The sequence below is a fragment of the Pygocentrus nattereri genome, chromosome 8 (assembly GCF_015220715.1).
Source record: "Pygocentrus nattereri isolate fPygNat1 chromosome 8, fPygNat1.pri, whole genome shotgun sequence".
Taxonomy (NCBI): Eukaryota; Metazoa; Chordata; class Actinopteri; order Characiformes; family Serrasalmidae; genus Pygocentrus; species Pygocentrus nattereri.
Genome location: NC_051218.1, coordinates 19,271,918 through 19,294,223, shown reverse-complemented (window position 1 = coordinate 19,294,223; position 22,306 = coordinate 19,271,918). Strand labels below are relative to the sequence as shown.

At 39.3% G+C, this 22,306-nt stretch overlaps 1 protein-coding gene across 13 annotated transcripts in view; it reads left to right on the top strand.

Moving 5' to 3' along the window:
- Positions 1-18,457, top strand: part of mbnl3 (muscleblind-like splicing regulator 3) — a 56,239-nt gene extending 37,782 nt beyond the window's left edge. For 6 of the 13 annotated variants that reach the window (XM_037540622.1, XM_037540621.1, XM_037540623.1 and 3 more), the window contains exons 6-8: positions 1,039-1,189; positions 6,043-6,150; positions 13,353-18,457. In XM_037540622.1, the coding sequence (XP_037396519.1) occupies positions 1,039-1,189; positions 6,043-6,150; positions 13,353-13,495 (402 nt within the window). In that variant the 3' untranslated portion in view covers positions 13,496-18,457. Of the gene's footprint in view, positions 1-1,038; positions 1,190-6,042; positions 6,151-10,716; positions 10,812-13,352 lie in introns of all 13 variants that reach the window. The other 7 variants (XM_017725670.2, XM_017725672.2, XM_037540628.1 and 4 more) reach the window with 7 other exon arrangements.
- Positions 18,458-22,306: the final 3,849 nt, after the last annotated feature.

Genomic DNA, 22,306 nt, shown 5'->3' with positions numbered 1-22,306 from the left:
CTCAAGTCCCTGATTGGCTAGATCAGATGTTTTAGAGTTAAGTAACAGCTTATTACACAGCTTATTGGTTATACGCTGGAACTAAACTCTGCAGTAAGGTTCACCAGAGTTGAAGACCACTGTGCTAAGCTAGGCGGCTACAGACACCATGGAATTGGATGGTTTGTGGGACATTAGCAATTTTGTTCTTTCCTTGTTCATTAGTACTTAGTATGTTAATTAGATTTGTTAAAGAGAACAGTAGTCTACAAACACAAGTTTATAGTATTAATTGACAAAGTTAATGGCTCACATGCTATCACTGTATGTCTGATATCTGCTTCAGTGTTAGAGCCCATCTCAAAATTACAAGAAGTCACATCATCAATGATGTTCCAGAAGCTATCAGTAGATATTCTTACAGAGATGACAATAATGGCTATTGGGGGAATAGGGCCCTTTTTCTTCCAGTAGTTTTGACATGGTTCCTAAGTGGATGTAGGAGCAAACACAGTGATAATGTGAACTTAATTGTCAAATAAAGGGTAAAGCACATGTTTAAATAAACCCAGAATCCATTTAATAGTTTACCGCAGTTATTTTCCACACATTTATGCAAACAAGAGGGTTCTGTTGCCAGCACAGACCTAGACCTATACATTGTTTGCAGTGTAATTGCACAGTGATTTATTTGCCCATATGGTGCAGCCCTAAACAGCTCATATATTGCAGCTTGTTTGAAAGTTTGTTTGTCATGCTATAGTACCATGCTGCTTGAGTGTAATGTCTTTAGCATGCAGATTACTATTGTGCAAATTAAATGACATAGCCACGTACTTCTATTATGAGCTAAATATAACATTGTCTTTGAGCGTAGTACACAGGGCACAGATGCCAGTAACAGCCGAGTAAGCATTAAATTATTCAGATGACAGTATTTCACTTTTAATTATTGCTGAACTCATGTTCTTGTCATAACCTGTTGATATCTCTCTCACTCTCTACCTCATGCTCATTCTTTTTCCCTCGTCCCACCCACCCCCCCTTCTCTGCCTTAAGGCCCTGCCCCCGGGGACCATGCAGCAGCTACCAAAGAGGCCCACCCTGGAGAAGAATAACGGGGCAGCAGCCGTCTTCAACCCCAGCATGTTCCATTACCAGCAGGCCCTGGCCAGCATGCAGCTGCAGCAGCCAGCCTTCATCCCCACAGGTGAGCCGCTGCAAGAGCGCTGTCATCTACTCAGCCTGGGGCAGACTCCATCCACATTCAGTTCACTGCTTAACATTTTTTACACTGCATAGCTCAGCTGCAAGGGCAACTTACATTGGGGAAAAATAGGCCCAGCTCTCCCTTTGCTTGTCCTCTTTCTCCCTTTTAGCTCATGCAGTCTCTATGTCTCTTGGTATCCCCTGTAAAATTCTTGGTCCCCTGTAACATGCGCACTGAGCCTTGCCATCTTGGTGCTCCATTGCATTACATACTTACAATCAGATACTACAGTGCCTCTTTTGACTATAAACTCAAGCTGTCAAAGGTGAATACTCTCTCTGACCCAGTGGTAAATTAAGGTATTTCAAACAGAACTATTTCTCTACAAGTCTTAATTAGTATATAAGATAATATTAGTCTACAAGATGTTTGTCTATATAAGTAGGATAATATTTTAATAGTGCTTTTTTTCTATAATCAGACCAAAAACTGTCCTTTTATTCTTAGTCCAGCAGAAAAAAGCAGTACTACAAGTGATCCGTATTTCCAGCCCTCTCCTCATGTTTTTTTCTGGCCCTCAGCTGGAGTGACCCACGCTTTGCACCATGTCTGTGCTCTATGTCTGTGTTGTCTGTGCAGCCTCCTGTTGTCAGTATGGCCCTTGGTGGCACACTAACCTTGTTGTTTTGTCTTGTCCTCATGTCGCTTCCTCTGTCCCGTACATTCCCTTCTTCCTCTTTTGCTTCTCCACCCCTCCTCTTCCTCCTCCTTGCCCTGGGCTCTGTGTGCATGGCGTGCCAGGCTCCGTCCTCTGCATGGCTGAATCTGGAGGTATTGGTAGGTTCTTCATGAGTCCCTCCACTCCATAAGTTGTGTTAGAGGAGTGCTGAAGCTCTGTGCCAGGCAGCAGAGACAAAAAAGCTCTCATATCCCTGATTTAAGAAGAAGGAACTTGGAATGATAATGGTGTACAAACCAAGGGGCAAGTGCATTTGTTTAGCTGTCCAAATGAAATAAGGCAGAAAACATTTAATGAAAAACATTTCTTATAAAATGGATATTTCTTATTCTAAATTCCAAACAAGCCACTTTCAGACATATTGTGAAATATATGATATAAGCAGACATGTGACTGCACATATCAGTTGAGATTGGTACTAATGCACCAAGATAAAAGCTTTATGATCATCATTGAGTAAACAATTACAGCAGGAATGTTATGTTGCCTAGCTACACTTTTTCTTGGCGAAAGAATTGACTGTTTACAAACTTGATGTTCGAGAAACTTCTCAACTAGTCACAGCTATCCCTAAGCACTACTTCCCCAATCAAGCAAAACTGAGAACAGACCTGGAATGGTCATAACAGAGACCGTAGATTTGTCAGATTTATTAGGCAAATTACAAAAGGGTCTTTGAGGAAAACTGAATTCAGAAACACTCACCTGGTCATCTGGAGGGTGATCCTGTTTTTTATTTCATTCCTAAAGTTGAAAAGGATTTGTTGGATTTACGTTGTGTTAGGTGGAAGACCATGTTCAGAGTTCAGTGGCAAAATTATTAACAAGCAGCCCTATGCTGGCTCTCAGATAAGCTAAGCTTGATCTGGTCTGTAAATATCAAGATCAGTTAGCTAAGTGTATTAAGTCAGATTACTGACTGCACAGTGCTCGAATTTGTGTGAAGAAAAACAATGTGCTCGCAAACATCATAGTTTCTATTGGTTCATTAACGTTTGCTGTGAACCTCTTGTATACAACGACGAGTGCTCCTCAACACATATCGTTGCTTCAGTGACTAGCTTTAGTGAAGTGGTGGGTAGTATCCCAAATTCTTCCTCAGGTACGAGTGTCATCATAACCTTCTAACAGTAAGCCACAAATAAGCACAGATAACACATAACACGTGTAGTGTACAAACAGTGAAAACAATGCTAACATTAGCATGTTTTGATAAGTGTCTGAGTCATGAATTTTTCAGTCACATTTCAAATGAAAATGCAGGAGTCCCTCAGTCATCTCCCGTTGTCTCATCCATTGTATCCAAAGTAGTCCACTTTTATGAGGCAGCATATGTAAAGAAATGGCTGGTTTCTTGGGGTTGGCCTTCGACTAACTTTCTTTTTCCTCTTATGCTGCCAGAGAAGTCTCGTAACTCAGCAATGGTTCGGCCAGCTGGTGCTGAAGCATGAATGACCATTCCGATGCAGGGACACACATGAGAAATAACTTGAGAAATTTGACAAAGCTGAAATTGGCTACCTAATTGAATCGCCCATTCCACCTTAAATGGTGTGGCGCATACATTCAGGTGCTCCATAACTTCTGCTCCATTTAATTAGGAAACAAGAATATGAACAATTAGCTGCTGAATAAGAAGCCAACTTCTTTAGACAGGGAACAAGGTGTATTATCGTGTTTTGCTGTGCCAGAGCAGCTAATGTTACAAAGTAATATTAACATAGGTTTCTCTATGCATTGTTCAGTATGTATACATATACAGTTAGGCCCAGATATATTTGGACAGTGACACAAGTTTTGGCATTTTAGTTGTGTACTAAAACATATTCAAGATACAGTTGTATAATCAACATGGGCTTAAAGTGCAGATTCTCAGCTTTAATTAGAGGGTATTGACATCCTAATTGGAGGGTTAAGGAATTACAGCTCTATTTAATCTTTAGTATGTAGCTTCTTCTTTTTCAAGGGACCAAAGGTAATCGGACAATTAGCTCACAAGCTATTTCATGGGCTGCATGAGCTATTCCCTTGTTAATCCATCATCAGTTAAGCAGGTAAAAGGTCTGGAGTTGATTACATGTGTGGCATTTGCATTTGGAACCTGTTGCTGTCAACCCACATCATGCGGTCAAAGGAGCTCTCAGTGGAAGTGAAACAGATCATTAGTCTGAAAAAAAAGAAGAAATAGATCAGAATGATGGCAGAAATGTTAAGAATGGCCAAATCAACAGTTGGGTACATTCTGAGGGAAAAAAGAGCACACTGGTGAGCTTGGGAACTCAAAAAGGCCTGGATGTCTAAGGAACACAACAGTGGTAGATGATTGCAGAAGAAGCCAGCCCAGTTCTAGAACAGCATTCTTTGGACAGATGAAACTAAAATCAACCTGTACCAGAATGACAGGAAGAAGAAACTATGGAGAAGGCTTGGAATGGCTCATGATACAAAGCACACCACATCCTCTGTAAAACATGGTGGAGGCAGTGTGATGGCATGGGCATGCATGGCTTCCAATGGCACTGGGTCAGTAGTGTTTATTGATGATGTGACAGAAGACAGAAGCAGCCGGATGAATTCTGAAGTGTACAGGGGCATACTTTCTGCTCAGATTCAGGCAAATGCAGTAAACTTGATTGGACGTTGCTTCACAGTACAGATGGACAATGACCCAAAACATACTGCGAAAGCAACCCAGGAGTTTTTTAAGGCCAACAAGTGGAATATTCTGCAATGGCCGAGGCAGTCACCAGATCTCAACTCGATCGAACATGCATTTCACTTGAGACAAAACTTAAGGCAGAAAGACCCACAAACAAGCAACAACTGAAGATGGCTGCAGTAAAGGCCTGGCAAAGCATCACAACGGAGCAAACCCAGTGTTTGGTGATGTACATGGGTTCCAGACTTCAGGCAGTCATTGCCTGCAAAGGATTCTCAACAAAGTATTAAAAATGAGCATTTTATTTATGGTAAAGCTAATATGTCCAATTATTTTTGAGCCCCTGAAATGGGTAGGCTTTGTAGAAAAATGGTTGCAATTCCTAAACGTTTCATAGGATATTTTTGTTCAACCCATTGAATTAAACCTGAAAGTCTACACTTCAATTGCATCTCAGTTGTTTCATTTCAAATCCAATTTGGTGGCATGCAGAGCACAAATGATGAAGATTGTGTCACTGTCCAAACATTTCTGGGCCTAACTGTATTTGTGTGTGTGTGTGTGTGTACTATAATAGATATATGGAAACCACCGCTGTTTTAGCATTTAACATTCGCTTATCTGAAGGGGCTCAAACCGCCCTGGCTTCATAAATGTGGACGTGGTTTCCAGCAACCACTTTAAATTAGCCTTAGATACCTTCACTTTATCAATTCCCAAAAAACATGTATGCCTCCAGTGAACACCCTGCAAAGCCAGATTATTTTTAATAGTAAAATGTTTTCAGATTGGTTCCTGTGTGTGCTTTGAAAATTTATTTTGTGCTACTTAGCTTTTGGTCTGTTAGCACAAGTGTTGAGGACCTTAGCAGATAGCTGTACTGAAGGTTTGATGGACGTGGCAGCAGTAACTAAGTGAGGCAGAATTTTACAAATGGTCAATTGTTGATTGCAGTTGGTATATTTTATCATATTTTGTGGACGTTTTATAAAATTTTGCATTGTGTCTAACAATACCCCTTAATCACTCTAACACAGCCTCTTTTGGCTTATTGCTTTATTAACATTTTAAAAGCATTTTTTTGGCATTTTATTTATTGGCATGTATTTTTAATCTATATGGGGGAGGGGTATGAGTGAATGGTACAGAGTTTTGAATAAAATAATGATTAACTGGCCATTTCATCTAGACAGCAGAGCTTTAATCCTGTCCTGTCTGTCACATTATTTGTCACCCAGCTATCTGCTTGCTCTGCTTCTCCTCATTTCTCATTATTTTTGCTTCCTGCACAGCTTTTGAGTTTGGTCATGTATGTGTGCTTGAGTATGAAAGTGATGGCACAGTCTGGGTGCTAGCTAGGCTAAAGTTAGGCCTCATTCCTAATCCATTAAGACTCGTTCCTGTTTGTTTCTTTGTGCTTCTTTTCCTCCCTCACTCCCCTCAAATCTGTTGTAGGGCTTTTCAAACCCCCCGGCTCATTGGCAGAGGGCCGCTGGGAGAGGCGGGACTGGAGCAGCTGCAGGCCCCCCCACAGCCGCTACCTAACAGGGCACGGACACACTGGTGAGGGTAGAGCTCAGGCCCCCCCACCCCCCTCCTACACACACACACACACCCCACTCACACACACCCCACGCACACCTTAACAATACATCAAGGTCCCCACCAATTAAATCAAACCCGCTCCTCAGTTTTTGGTGCCCACAGATACACTGTATTCCCTGCCAGTGGCTCTGGGAGTGGAGTTCACTATAAAGTCTAAATAACCCTAATATACAATTAGCTGTGTAATGAAAAGTCAATTGCCCCCTCCAAAATAAGAATTAGATTTTAATCAGTGAGAGTGCCTGTATGTGTGTCTGTATGTGAGGGGAACTGTGTGTCTGTATTTTTTGCATTTTGGAGCATTTAGCATCTTTGATGCTGTTGCTGTTCGTGCATCATGCTATATAAGTTTGCTGTCTGTTATTCGATATAACTCTACACTTATATGAAGAAAAGTAGGTTGAACAAACTATTCCGAAAGTCACAGCATTGAATTTACTCAGTTTTACTATGTATGTTTTGAAATTAAGCAAATTAATTGCCATCTTATTTACAAAGCTAGGTCTTTGCTGAACTGCACTGTATGTCTGCCCTACATTGCGTGCTGTTCTATGAGTTCTATTTTCTTTTCGCTTCCTCCAGCACATGGTCCAGCTCCATCAAAATACAATTATCAGATGTGCCTGTCTGATTAGATTGTATGACTTTGATGACTTGTCATATTTTTAGTATAATTATAAGCAGTTTTAGCTTAAATAACTTTTTCTTATTTAGTCCTGCTTTACGATATATTAGTTGTTTCAAGCTGGTAACACTTTATAATAAGTTATTTAAGAGCCATGTATAAACATGCCTTTTTGTAAAAAATGTTAGTTGTGAAGAGTAACAAAAGTAATGAAGTTGAATATAGGACTAATATACTACCAAATGCAGTGTGAAGCACAGTAGATACTCCTCATGGCCTTATAGTTGTGTGAAGATCTTAACACCAGTAAAGTCACATAGTGGTTGGTGTGGCATAGTGGGTACTGCTGCCTTCTGTACAGCAGGCTTGCACACCAGGGCCAGCATACCGTGCTACACTAGTAAGAGTCTTTTGGCAGATGCCTAATGTTACATTCATATATCTCTTCTAAGGGTAAATATAATGAGATCAGCCAGCAATACAAATACCTTGCTCACATGGAAGACGTTCTCTAGGAATTTTTGGGTGACTGACCACTCTGCCGGTCATGAAGCAAATAAATAAATGGTCTATCTGACACTTTCACCGATTAAGTCCACATAATGCCTCAGAGATGGAACTGAACATAACAGAGAATGCTGGGTAGCCTGCTCGTCAGCGAATGAAGGAGTCTGAACAGCAAGGCCTTCATGATGGACAAATAATACCACAATGAATTTTTAAAGGAGTGCATAAGACTTTTTACATGCCATGTGGCCTTAGTGTAGGTTTTACTCAAAGGCTGTGGACTCACATGCTTGTGATATGAGAAACAGCAGCCGTCTAAACCTTCACCTGTGGATGGGGAGTGGGGAGCTTTATAGAAGACATACCACAACAGGCTGAACATCAGGTAGCATTAATTATCTGGACCTAAATCAGAAAACATTTTCCAGTGACAGGCGTACATGGCCTGCATCAATGAGCCTCTCACATGCCATCTGAAATGGGAGGCCCTTCCTCAGCTGCCATGACAAGCACTTTAGCAAGGACTCCTGCAGTGGAGGTGCTAGCGTACACCATTTCGGTGCCTGCTAAGGGATGGGATTGAGCAATTACTTCCCAGGTTAAACCCCTCAGAATGCCCCTACAGCTGATCTGGGGTCTGATGGTCATAGAGCCTTGAGCCAGAGAGACTAAGTTCCAATCACATTTCTTCTTTTTACGGAGGGCTAAGGGCTAAGTGGTAGGAGTGAAATGAGATTGGGTCTAAATATTTGCCACAGTCTCAGGGAATGTAGCCCAATGTCTGAACTGAAGGCAGATTGTCAAGATGCAGATTGGAGCTAAGATTTCAATTCAGCTAGCAATGAGAAAATGTTCTTTATATTTTGTTACAGTCCAAAATTGCAGTGAACTGAATTAAACATGAAGTTTTGAATCCAGCAGCCAGTATGGGCAACTTACCAGAAAAAAATGTTAGCTCTTGCTGAAGCCAACAGTACCGGATAGTTAGACGCCAGTCACACATAGAGCTAAGAAGAGAGTGATAGTGCCATTTCTGTCGGCCAAGAGGTAACATTCAGCTTCCAGGTTAGAACAAAACTATAGTTTGCTTTGCAAAGCATTCTCTTAGCATGTGGTAGAGGCATGTAGCCTTGGCTGTAGCCTGCCTTAAAAGTCCATCATGGTTATAGATCTCTGTTGGGGAGCATCATCCTGCTGAGGTAAAGTAACTTGGAGGACACTGAAGGATTATAATCCATTTGTAGCTTAATGTGTCAAATTTGAATGTCTGTTGTCTTTGATGTCCACTTGATTGTCTGCCTAAAATGCCAAGGCTGAGGACAAAGATTTCTGAGCCTGGTTCCAGACCACCAAGGCTCATCTGCTTGTAGAATATCAACTTCTTGCTGCAATTAATGCCTTGTTGGGGCATCGCTTGTGGCTTGTGGTTGGCTGATAACAGCTTTTAGCAGTGGGCTGAGCCAATGGTTGGAAGTTACTTCCGTGATAAGTGAACTAGCAGGTAGCTTCACAGTCGTAGCCTCAGTAAAATAATTTCCTCAATATTCCAGTGGTGGTGGTTTATCCTTGTTAGGAGCAGCTTCATTAAGGACAAAGTTCCACTTGAACAGAGGTACTAATTTAAGAACCAGAAAGAGGAGCCCAAGCTAGAAGTGAACAAAAGTAATCTAAGCAGAGTCATTGATCTTACATGATGTGGATGTCATGGTAGAATTCTGATGCTCATACAGAGTTGCCAGGCTGTACGGAGCAATCCGAAATGACCTGCTGATTTGTTGTCAGAAGGCAAATCTTGTCTGTGGGCAGGGTATTTATATTAATGGTTGTGACACACATCAAAATGCTATGGCTTTAGTACTGTAAGATCTTGACTCATGCTCTACTGTGCTGCACACTGCAGACATTAGTCGATGTAGCAGTCAAGTAGCCTTTTCTTTTTCTCATCACTTATACATGATCAGTAACTTTTCATAGTCATTTGCTAGTGATTTCCTAATCTTTTTGAACTCTTAGTTACATCAAATAATTATCTGTAAATTATCTGTAAAGTCTTTGGCTGTCTAGAATACAATTCAGTAGATTTCTTTATCCATTTACTATAAAAGATACACAATATGGCCAAAGGTATATGGACACCTCAGCACCACACCTGAATGAGCTTGTTGGGCATTCCCATTCTAAAATCATGAGCATTTGGAGTTGGCCCTTTTTTACATATATAACAGCCTTTTTACAACATTTTAGAGTGTGTGGGTGGGAATTGTGCTGATTCGGTCAAAAGAGCATTTGTGAGCTCAGGTATTAATGTTGGACCAGAAGGCCTAGCTTGCAATTTATAAAGGTCAGGGCTCTGTGCAGGCCACTGGAGCTACTCCACATCAGACTCACCAAATGATTTTATGGACCCTGATTTGTGCACAGCGATCATGCTGGAACAGGAAGGTCCTTCTCCAAACTATTGCAAGAAAGTTGGAAGCATATTAATTCCCTAAAGTGTCTTTTTATGTTGTAGCATTATCATCACCCTATGCTGGAGCTAAGGGCTTAGCCCAAACCCTGACAAAGAGCCCCAGACCATTATCCTTCCTCCACCAAACGTTTTACTGTTGGCAAGATGCATTCTAGTAAGTAGTGTTCTCTTGGCATCTGCTAAACCCAAATAACATCCATTAGAATGCCTGAAAGTGAAGCATGATTCCTCACTCCTGAGAATACGTTTCTACTACTCCAGAGCCAAGTGGCAGTCCAGCTCGTGTTTGGCATTTCACATGGTGATCTTAGACTTGTATGCAGCTGCTCAGCCATGAAAATGCATTTCATGAAGTTCCTGACACACAGTTCTTGTGCTGATGTTGATTTTATACACCTGTTAGTAATTGGCATGATGGAAACACTTGACCTTAATAATTGGGTGTGTCCACATACTTTTGGTCATATTATGGAGCACAATATACTAGACTATAGCATTCTTAAAAAAAAAAAAACAGTTGCAAGTTAGGCTAAATTTATGAACATCATAAACATCAGTTTAGGAAGAGTTATTGATTTGCTTGGAGTTATATAACTAAACTAACTGAACCATCTAAAATAAATTGCACTTTTGTATACAACTGAAACATAGACAAATGCAAAAATATGTAGATAAATGATTTCAGTCTTAGGTTTGTTGTTACAGATGACTTAAGTGATCATTGTTATAAAGTGTTACCTTTAAGTTTTATTTGCATGTGTTTGTTCTTGGGTGAATACATCATCTTGGCAGAACATAAATGCTAGTTGCCATGACTGTTCCGCCTGTTCCTCTGGCATATTATGTCATGGTACTCATAACATTCCTCCTCCCCTCCACCTCCCCTTCTCCCTTGTTTCTTGTCTGACTCGCCTGAAAAAAGTTCCCATGATGCACGGTGCCACCACTTCCACTGTTTCGTCGGCAACGACCCCAGTCACCAATGTTCCTTTTGCCGAATCAGCTGCCTCCAATCAGGTTTGCCCCTTCATTTTGGCCTCTTCTCTTTTCAGCTGTAGGGCACCCAGCTCTGGTCCACAGACACTATGCTCAGTACCTTTTGAAAGATATCTTACAGAACACTTTATCAGGCTTATATTGCACTCATATTTATTAAATAATGATCCTGATAACATTGGACTGAACGGCAGAGGGAAGACATTCTTTATTTATTTGTCCTGTGTATATGCAGACAAAGTGCTGTTGAGATTTTAATCACTTTTACAAGGGAGCTCTGGCCCTAGGCAACCCACCTGAGCTAGCTGTTTGTGCTAGTTAATCCCGTCTGAATTTTTACTCTCTGTGGACCAGAGAGGAGCCTCTGTCACCCTGTCTTTGTGTGTATTCACCTCTATTGTGTCTATTCAGATGTCTCCACTGTATGTTGTTCCTGTGCACAGCTACATGCTTTATGTAGTTAAAATATCATAGTAGTCATAGTCATTCTTTCCCTTCCTTCTTAGTTTTTAAAGCAAACTGTCATTTTTGCAAAGAGTTTACACATTGGCACTTTTTAGTTTCATTCATTTTTGTTTGAGACACTCTGTTCCGTAAGTGTAGGCAAATTTTATTTATTTTTTTTGTAGAGGCGCACCCTCCAATGAGGATTCAGGTTTGAGTCCCAGATGGGAAATTTGCTGTCCATAATGGGGTTATCCCTAAGGATGCAATCGGTTGTGTTCTCACTTAGAGGGAAACACTTGAGGGTTTTCCTGCATCATTGTAGGGCCTGGCACCAGCCTGGGAGGCTTCTGCGCAGCTGCATTGCAGGACTGAACTCTCGACCATTTCTGAGTAATATGGAGTGCTAGCTGTTATGTTGCGTATTCAGAAGTTCTAAGCAAGGGTCTCCCCGGAAGCACAACTGTCTTAAATTTGGCCCTTTAGTAGGGAGATTATGTGGCCAGGAGTCCTAGAGGGCATAATTGGCCTTGCTCTTTCTGGGTGGGTATGATCACTCAGTGTGGTGCTGGCCAGCATCTATTAGCTGACATAATAGAATTGGCAGTCAGCGTATTTCTCTAAGCACGTTGAGCTGTCCATTGATGTTGTATTAGTTGCAGTTTGAAAAGTTGGGGTGGCTGGCTTCACATGACTCAGAGGAAGCACACCTTCACCATCTTAGCTTTGTAGCATCATGTTACGAGCACTTCCGGAGAACTTCCGAACAGTTTGGAAATGTCCATGTTCCTCTCCAAGGTTGTTTTCTTGTTATGTGATAGGGAAGAGACAATAATTATGATCAAATTATAATTTAATATAAAAAATTATCGAGCTCTCAGAAATTGCAATATTTAAATAAGTGCCGATATTATTATTTGTCAGTCATTCATTCTTTTTTGTTATACATTTTTTTTTATTGCATTGCCTTTTTAAAATCATTCCCTTTATACAACCATTCTAATTCTAGTTTGTTCCAAAATGTATTTAATAGAAAAAGATTGCACTATATAAACATCACCAACCAATGAACTATGCATACAGACTTTGAACGCCACTTGGAAAGCTTATTTTCAGTCTGGCAAAGAATGCTTAGGAGCTTGCAAATGAAACAAAGAATGAGATCCATTGAGAGTAAAATGGATAAGCTTGTCCAGAAGAAGGGTGCCAGCTTGTTAATTTTTCCAGGCAGTTGCTTTAACAGACCCTCTCCTCCACAACAGACCAGATCCAGTTAGCATACTGAGTGGGATAATGTATCCTGAGATATGCTTGCAAATTGTAAGTATTAGCGCCCTTGCTAATAATCTGTTTTCTACACAGACAACATGTAACCCTTAACATCCAGAGACACTGTGTATTCCATTGATTAGAAACCAAAATATTGACACATCATAAAGTATTAAGTTTATTAGAAGCTTGAACAGATGGGAATTGTATGGTATTTGTTTTCAAATTAGGGAAAAATAAGGTATACGGTGAGGCATGTGTGGTACTTTGTAACTGAATTTGGATACCGATCAAATTTTTCGTAATAACTCTGCAGATAGTTATCATTCTAAACTTTTTGTTGTGCAAGACACCTATATTGCATTTGAGAATTACCTAAGAGTTGGCTACAACAAAGTGAAAAAGAGAAAATATAATTCCAAAATTTCCCCTTTGTTTTTTTCCCCACCTAATCACAATTCTGTGATGTGCCTGAACGTTCCTGTGGAGTGCAGAGGAGACAGCAATAATTTACTGTCTTTTTTTTCTTCTTTGGTCATGTAATATCTCAGAAGTCACAAAATGTAGCTTGAATTTGAAGTCTCTGTCTTCTCTCTCAAGATAATTGATGTATTACATCAGGATGTTGCCACTTTCTCATGTTTTTCCTGTTGTTGGATACAACAGATACCGTTGTTCCTTGACAAGAGCATTTCGAATACAGTTTTTATGCAAAACTAGCTTTGCCTGCAACATTTGTTTGCTTTTGCATTTCTTGTTATACCTGTCCTAAAACAAGTTCACGTCTCAACCCTCTTCTGTCTTTTTTTTTCTTTTCCTCTTTGTATCTTGTTTGTCCTTGTCTTCCAGTAGACCCCGCCGAGGTACTGACCTCTGACCCTGTCGACCTCCACTGCATTCCTGTGGAATCCCAGTTCTGTCCGGTACCGAAACTTCTAGTGGCAGCCCCCATGACTCTGAACTCAGTAAGCCTCGCGCACAACCTCGGTTAAGACACCACCACCATCATCACCCTAAGAGTCCCACCACACCGCAGAGACGTGAATGCAACAAATGTGTGCCTAATCAGTACGCCCTCCCAGGGCAAACCCTTTCATCCTCACAGTTGACATGGACATGTCATGGGAAAAAAGTCAACAAAAGGTTTGTTGATGCTAAAACAGGCAATACTTAAGCTTGGACCTACAACTGTTTTAGGAAGCATGCCATCTCGATGCAAGGAGACTTAAGGAGCGTGTGGATGCTGAATCTGAGCGCTCTTTGAATTCACAGCCATACAAGTTACACAGAGATTTGTAGAGACACATGCACGCACGCACACACACATGCACGCACACACACACACACACTGTTGAGAACAGTGCATCCTCCTGAAGTGACAGTGAGGTCTCAGACCCTGCTTAAATGATCCACCATGAGTAAGTGGAACTGAGGCACATCACCTGACAGCACACATGACTCTGCAGGCACTTTAACAGCTTGCATGGAGAACACAAGAATGTGATTGCTGTGCGTGTCTATGCACAAGGCTTACTGCAGAGAGAGGAGTATATGTGAGCTCAGATCGCTCTTGATATTTTTAGATAGCGCTGGTGGTTCTTTTTTTTGTTTTGTTTTATTTCAATTTCTGATAAATTCACGTGTTTTTGTTTTACGCTCGTAAATATATTGTCAGTGGAGAAGTATTCATATCACTAAGATCAAATGATTAGTTAAAAGGTCGTCATTGTTTGTGCCTTTCATGTTACGAGTGTGTGAAAGTCTTTTCCTTATACTTAAGCAACTGGCCTAGATCTCATGATAGACTTAAAAGAAAATAAGCATACACTTGTAGCCTTTAAGAGTCAGCGTGCTATTCCTCAGTCTATCTACAAATCCACTTTTCCTATCATTAGGGATTGTCGTCTGTTCTCTGTTGTTGATGTGGTGGAGTATTATTTATTTAACGTATACCTGATGAGCTGAAATTGGTTTTCTGAAGTGTTATTTTCCATGCTTGGACATAGGGGTGGGCAATATGTTAAAAATACAATTTCTAAATTTTTTTTTTTGTGATATTTAGTTTTTCTGAGATTTTATTCATTGCAGCAAACCGAACGCACCAGTAGTGCCACATTTAAAAAATACTATCAAGAACTATGAATACAATTATTTTTATTCAGTGTTTCACTCACTGAACTGCACTATACAGTCCTAATTGATTCCTCTTTATGAGGAAACATGCAGTTGGTTAGTGGTGTTAAAATACTGGCAATATCCAGCAAATCATTGCAGTCCCAAAAAAAAAAAGAAAAGACTCTTTTTCAGATTTTTATTTTTCTACTTCATGGAGCAAAGCAGCAGTCCTTTACATTGTGTGACACTTTCATGATGAATAGACCAATAGAAATTGCCCAAAATTACATGGAATAAAATACATTAACTTACATTAGAAGTAAAGTTAGCATTCTACTATAAAGTTCTGTAAACTTAGCATTTTTATACTTTTTTTTGGATAGCATAATTTTTAATGATATGATAAAATCTTCTCGTATTGCCCACTCCTACTTGGACATACCCCAGCTTTCGTCTGAACTACGCGTTCAGTGGAATCAGAGGGACCGTGGCTAGGTAGATTCACATGCTCATACCTCCATTTTCTAAATTCAAAATGCCTTAAGCAGAAGCGACAGCATACCAGCACGTTGTATTCGTATTGTGCAGTGCGGTCTGCAGGGTCTGATTGCAGCCCTATTGCTGGTGCTGCATAGGAGGTCTGATAAATGACTGTAGCTCAGGATGAGTCTGATCAACATGCTGTGAAACGGAGTGCCAGCGCAGCAGCTGCGGTCGTTGATTGGAGTAGCGCCATTTCTAAGCCCAACTGTTCATCTCTAGTCAGCCATGTCGCAGCACGTCGCTCATCTCTCTAAACCTACTGCATTATTTTCTGTGATTTGCATATAAAGCGATCAGTAAGGTTGACTTGGTTTATCAGAAACATTGTGATATGATAGCTAGAGTCTGCGACCATATCTGTCCCTGTTGTTTCTCATTGCAGAGACGATCTCTGCCAAAATCCATGCCCCTACCCTCCTACTGTGTGACAGTCTGTTTGTCTCTGCTTATTGCTTGGCCCTGTTTGCTACATCTCACAGTAACATGATATCTTGGAACTGGCCATACTGTAGATAATTCTCAGCATGATAGCAGCCAAAATGCATCTTATGGAGTTTTATAGAATTTGCTCTCTCTTTGGACAGGTTGTGCATATCTAAAAATTAGAGATGGCACTTGTCTTCTGATATCAATACCAATATCAATATTGAAACCTTCAGTATCAGGCGATACCATTCTGATTTTCCTTTAAAAATAGCTAAGCTTTAAAATGAGTTATTTTTTTATTGAAGCTATTAACGAGGAATAACACTGATTTGAATAAATGAGAAATGTATAGGTTTTCTATACAGTGGTGGTGATAGTAACCAGCGGTCTCAATGTCTTCAACACAAATGTAGCTATTTTATTTACTACAAAAGTTTTAGTGGTAATAATTGTAGTGGTTGATAGGAGAGTAGTAGTAGTAGTAGTAGTAGTAGTAGTAGTAGTAGTAGTCGTAGATAGTAGTGAATCAATGGAAATAGTGAACAATAAATTTTCTCTGGGCACTATTTTGTCTAACAGCACCCTGCATGTATCTCTTTATCAAGAATTAAAAAGGCCAAAAATCACACAGCAGCATCTTCCTCACCATTTCATGTCATAACCTTCTGTGAAGAGGCTTTCAGGGGCATTAAACTCATCAGATGTCTGGTTCCTGTCACCACCACTGGGAACAATCTTGACCCAGTATATTACCCAAGAATGTCACTTTTCACATCAGATCTCTTTGTTACACAACTAAATTACACCGAAAATTAGAAAAATCTATGGAATTCTCTTTTAAGATTAGCATCTGAATGGAGGCCATCATGCTCAAACTATTCAAACATTCTACTAATCTAGAGGAAGAAATGTGTGCATGTGCTATTTCAGAATATATTTGTTAAATGATCGGATTAATCCTGTTTATTTACTTCTGATGTCTAAAATTCAGCATTTGCTGCTCATATTTGCCCAATACAAATCAATGAAATGAAAGATAACTAGTACTGGACACTAATGTCCAGACTTTAACTGTAATCCTGTTGTCCTCTTAAAATGCTGAATGCTGCACACATTTCATGTGCCAATTACTTCCAGACCTGGGTCATCTGTGCCAATCACTGGTGAATGGAAGGAGCATAAAAGAGCAAAACTATATACTAAGGCCAGAAGCAGACTGATTTGATTAAAAATGTTATTTCCACTATTCTCCGACTAATGCGATCATTCATGTTACACATATTAGTGTTCTCTCTAGATACTCTGTGGGCATTTGCAAAGTGCAAAGACTGTCCTGGGCCTGAAGACATTTTAAGCCATTTTACGTTGCGTTAGCGTTATCAGATTGCTTAGAAAAGATGAACACAGTGATGTGGAGTATAAAAGGCCAACTGAGGCTTACTAAGTTTGGAGTAGTAGTGGAGAGCATGTTCACCCCCCTGATTGTTTAACCTCCAGATTGCCTATTAACACCACCTGGATTTCAAAGGTAACTTGCTTTGTGTTTTGCTCATGAAAATTTGCGACTGTTTGAAAGTTTCAAAGATTCTCATTACATACTGTGTCCTTATTTTCAAAGGTTGACAGGCTCTGAACGTCTTGATTACAGTTGACTGTCAGCCATTTGAGCAGTTTATTGATATTTGCAAGTAGTGCTATAAGCAGCGATTCTAACAGAAAAATATAACATCAGCGAGTAGAGAATTCTGGAGCTGGTGGATCAGCCATAGCTGGGGTGCTGAAGAACGACCTCACTTATAAACGTTGCCATGAAAGGGCCTTACATACATTTGAATGTGACCATTTAGGACAAGGAGAATGTCATTAAAGTCTGAGGATGCCTGTCTCACCCTTCTCTTCTCCTGAATCAAACCACGTTTCAACATATCAAGGGAGTTCAAAACCTCTCGATGCCATCCACTGTTGATTTACTATACAAACAAGAGTCAAAGGAAACTCGAGAGTTACGGAGACTCATCAAGGACTTTTCGAATTGTTGACCTTACATGGAAGAAAAACAGCTGTGCTGTTTGTTTTGTAAAGACAGCATAGCCTCACAGAGTGGTCATTTTAGATGGACAAACACTGCTTGAGAATTTGTTAAGAGGTGAAAATCTCCCTGAAAAGCATGTGTTGTGCTCTGTTTAGAGTAGACTGTCACTCTCTCCAGGCCAAACTTTAAGGGCACATTTTCTAGGCATAGATTAAGGCTCATTCAAGACTAAAACTGATTGTCAATTTTAATAGGGCTGGCCCGAATAATTTAAATATTTTTAATATTTTTTAATAGAACAGTTATTGAAAAAATAAAACATAATACATTATATTGAAATTTGATGTATTATATGGGGTTTAGTTAAATGCATCATAAATTTAAAGACATAACTCATGAAAGCTGTATCTGAACAAGAAGGCTAAAATCGTAAATTCATGGCTATATCAGCTCACTATTACATTGAGTTGTACATTGTTGACTTAATACATTGTTCTTGCTTATTATTGTCTTTAAGGGTGATTTAGAGAATAAGTACTTGTTTGTAAATTGCAACGAGTATTCAAAACCTGTAAAATGTTATTTGGGCCAGCCTTACAATTTAAATAAAGATTCTCATTGACAGTTTAATTTAGTCTTAAGGCTCAATCTCTCTTTGGAAAACTGGCCCAAAGTATGTTATGCTTTACCACGGTGATATAATAAGCATGGCGCACTTAAAATCAATAGAGTAAACTGAGGTCAAATGCAAAATCACAGCAAGACAATATACTGTGTTATTGAAATACTAAATCTCTGTGTTGTATACATTTTATAAAATGTTAATGTGTGTTTGGGGAAGTGGGTGTGTTTAAATGTTGGCAGTTTAGGAGAGTACTCAGCTGTTGATTTGTGTAATGGATTATTTCTTGTAGTTGAATGAGTCTCATTGCCTAGCCAAGGTATAGATCCCTCTCTCTCTTTCTCTCTCTCTCTCTCTCTCTCTCTCTCTCTCTCTCTCTCTCTCTCTCTCTCTCTCTCTCTCTCTCTCGCTCTTGCTCTCGCTCTCTCTCTCTTTCTCTCTCCCTCTCTCTCTCTCTCTCTCTCTCTCTCTCTCTCTCACACTCATATCAAGAGTTATGCCTTCTCCAACTGCTATCCAGCTGGAATCAACAAAATACTTGATTAAGAAAACAAAATATGCCTCATTTGGGGCTTTAGCATTTTAAGAACACTCACTTTTTAAGAAGTGCGTATTCATGTATAATGTAGTTAGATGATAATCTTACTTGTACATATTAATAGTGCATCGTCATTCTAGTTTTATCACCATTGTAGTTTTTATCACTTGACCTTAATGTCATTTTTTAATGGTACTTATATTTTAGCTGTTTCTTCACAAATAACTTCATGTTTTGGTGAGGATGAACTGTTGGTTTTTAGTTTGTCTGATCATTAATGAGTTCATATCAGTTACTTGTTCTACAGCATAAAATCTCATCGCATGAAATGAAAAATAATCGAAATAATCTGATTCATAGTTTGTGCAGTTAGTGGTTTAAGATAAAATACATAAAGAAATATCTATCTCTCTCTCTCTCTTTCGATATATATATATATATATATATATATATATATATATATATATATATATATACATACATACATATATATAAATATATCTCTATATTAATCTACACATTTATATGTATTACAATGATAGATTCATTGTTACTTGATAGTAAGTTGTTTGTTGCTATGGCAACAAAACTACAACATGGCTACCTTTGTGAAACTTAATTGTGAATTTTTTCACACTTAAATTGAAATAATGTACAAGGTTAACTTATTCTGAAAGGGAATGTGTAGTTAGCTTATCTTGGATTAAGAGATGATTGCCTATTTTGTACAAAAAAATGAGAAAAAAATTAAAGGTGAGATACCTTGAGTCCAAAGGCCATTTGGAGACATCATGTGTTTTTTCTGTTGTTATGATTTCTTATTTTTCTAATGGGGTTTGTTGTTGTTGTTCTGCTTGATGAGTAAAAAGAAATTAAGGCAGATTTTGAGCTTTAGGCTTTAGGACAGATCTGTCGTATCAGGTCAAGATGAACCTTCGATTTGATACTGGAGAGAAATATCCTAGTGCAAAGTGGACTCACAGAAAGGGCTGTCTAGACTGATAGATTCCACAAAGGATCTTTAAAGGAAGACTAATTTTGATTATCTATGCGTAAATCTTTAATTCGATGATGTCAAGAGCAGAGCGTGTTATAGGGCATGGTGAGCTATACCTGACCCCCTCTTGGTAAAGTCTCATTTCTCCTCCCCCACTGGTCTACCCAGGCTGTAGCCCAGCTGTGCTGGGAACTGCTAAATCCTGCTGTTCCCCCATCAGTGTACGAATGTGTGTTCTTCACCTTGTTTGCACTTATGTACATAACTGAGTCAAAATATTCAGAATTTATTTTGAATATACATAGAAGAATGAATATATAGAAATATAGAAATATATATATATATATATATATATATATATATATATATAAGAACTGGTTCAAATCAGATGACTGTATTGCTCGGAATACAGGTAAACAGCTATCCTTTTAATAGGTTGTCAGAGAAATGCTGTTTTTGAGGGATTTGTCGTATGTTCTGTTTGCTAATGCCCTTGTTCTCACCATGAGCATGATACTGCTTGCCGATAAAATGGGGAAAAAAGTTTGTTGAAAGATGCTTTGTAGTTTGTCATAGTTTACACAAGCTTACAATACTGAGCACTGTGGCTGTCTATATCTGATCCTGAAGAACTGGTAGTGTTTGAACAACCACTGAAATGTATGCAGGTAATATATTGCTGTATCTAGAAACCAAAGAAAGAATACCCTGCTTCTGTCTTTCTTTTTTTTCTTTGCAAACTGTGAACTGCTTGTTCAATTTCACGTTCCACCATGCTTATTGGCATATAATGAGCTATATTCAGATTTTGTACGTGAGAATCTAAGAGCTGAATATGAAATAAAGATTCAAAATGGATCTGTTTAGGATTTGCCTCCTGTGAAACATGCCCTGGTGGTGCTCTGCCCCCTGCGGGTGGCAGAGAGCATAGGAGAGGCCGTGACGAGGGCCAACCCCCTCCCAAATATCGGACACGCCGGCAACTTCAGGGTCAGATTATAGTAGGAAAGCATTGCAGCCGGTTTTGCAAAACGTTTTGGTTATGCTTCGTTGGATTTTTTTTTTCCCCAAATTGCTCACACATTCCCCAAAAAATTACAATAATCTGAAATATCTCACTTGCATTTCCTCAAACAAAATCAAGGTGTTTCACAGTCAAACAGTGACTCGCTGGACAAAAGCCGCTGTCTGAGAAATCTTGTACATTCTGTGCTCTACAATTGCTTTGGAAGCCAATAATTTTGTTGCCATGGCACTTGTCCTAGTAGTGAGGGAGAGACAGAGTCTTTGTAGGTTACTACATATCGACGCACCTTTGGGCCACCTTAAGATGGTCCCAAGCCTTCGGACTGTAAAGTGAAAGGTAGCACTTAGGACTTTAATGCAGACTTTGAATTTTCAAGTCCCAATTTGTGGAACATGCTGAAAACTGAATGCAATCAAAGGACACTTTTTACCACTGTGCTTGATAGAGGAAAAACATCTCAGACTCTTCTGCTGTCCATCCTCCTGTGCCTAGACATTCTGTGATGTGAAGACAGTGCTTTTTCTGTTTTTTTGTTTTTGTTTCTTTGTTTAAGCCATTGAAACCAATGAGACCATGACTCTATTGTGACCCATATCTAATCATATTCATATTTAAGTCTGTGTGAAAATTAAACTAATGTTGGACTGTATTGGTGTTCAGAAAGTGTAGATGGATATATAGAAACAATAAGGATTTCTAAGTTCATATTTGTTGTACAAATGTTATAGATGTTGTACATGAAGTCTCTCGTCAAAATTGAGGTTTTGTCCCTTTAAGGGCATCAGTTGAGTACAGATTTAAATGCTGATGCCAGTGCATATAAGTGCTATCTTGTGACCTGGAGCAGTTAAAAGAATGTCCACTTTGTTTCAAAGCCATATGTACTAGATTCCTCTTTCCCCCACTGTAGGACAAGATATAATTGAATGCTTTGACTCTTTATATGAAATGCTTCTCTTTCTATTTAGTGTGTTGTGCTTGTATGTGCTGAAAAATTGTGCTTCTTGCCAATCCCTTTTACAGTTATATTAATGTATAGAAAATATACATACTTATATGATCTCTGTTCTTTTTGTTTGACATTTTAATAAAGCACTTCAAAACAGTCCCAAGCTGTGTTTGCTTTTTGATGAAGACAAACGGGTGAGGTTTAAAGGGTCCGGTGTCATGGAAAAACACATTTTCATCGTTTTTGTTTTATATATGCATTTAATATCTGAACATAGTTTGAAAACATGCAGTTCACTCAGTTCCTATATAGAAAATAAGCTGCAAAAACAGCCTGTTGTTTTTGTGATTATATGTAAATGCATTGGCTTTCATGATATCTTTCTATTCAGCCTATAGTAGTTTAGCCCATCCCATTCATGTTATGTGGTAAGTAATAAGGAGTGTTTTTGGCTGCTTTTTGAATGAGGCGCAACGCAGGGCAGCCAATCAGAACAGAGGTTATTTACATATGCGAGTCCTAAAGGCGCTGTAACAACCTGTTTAATCCTAAGA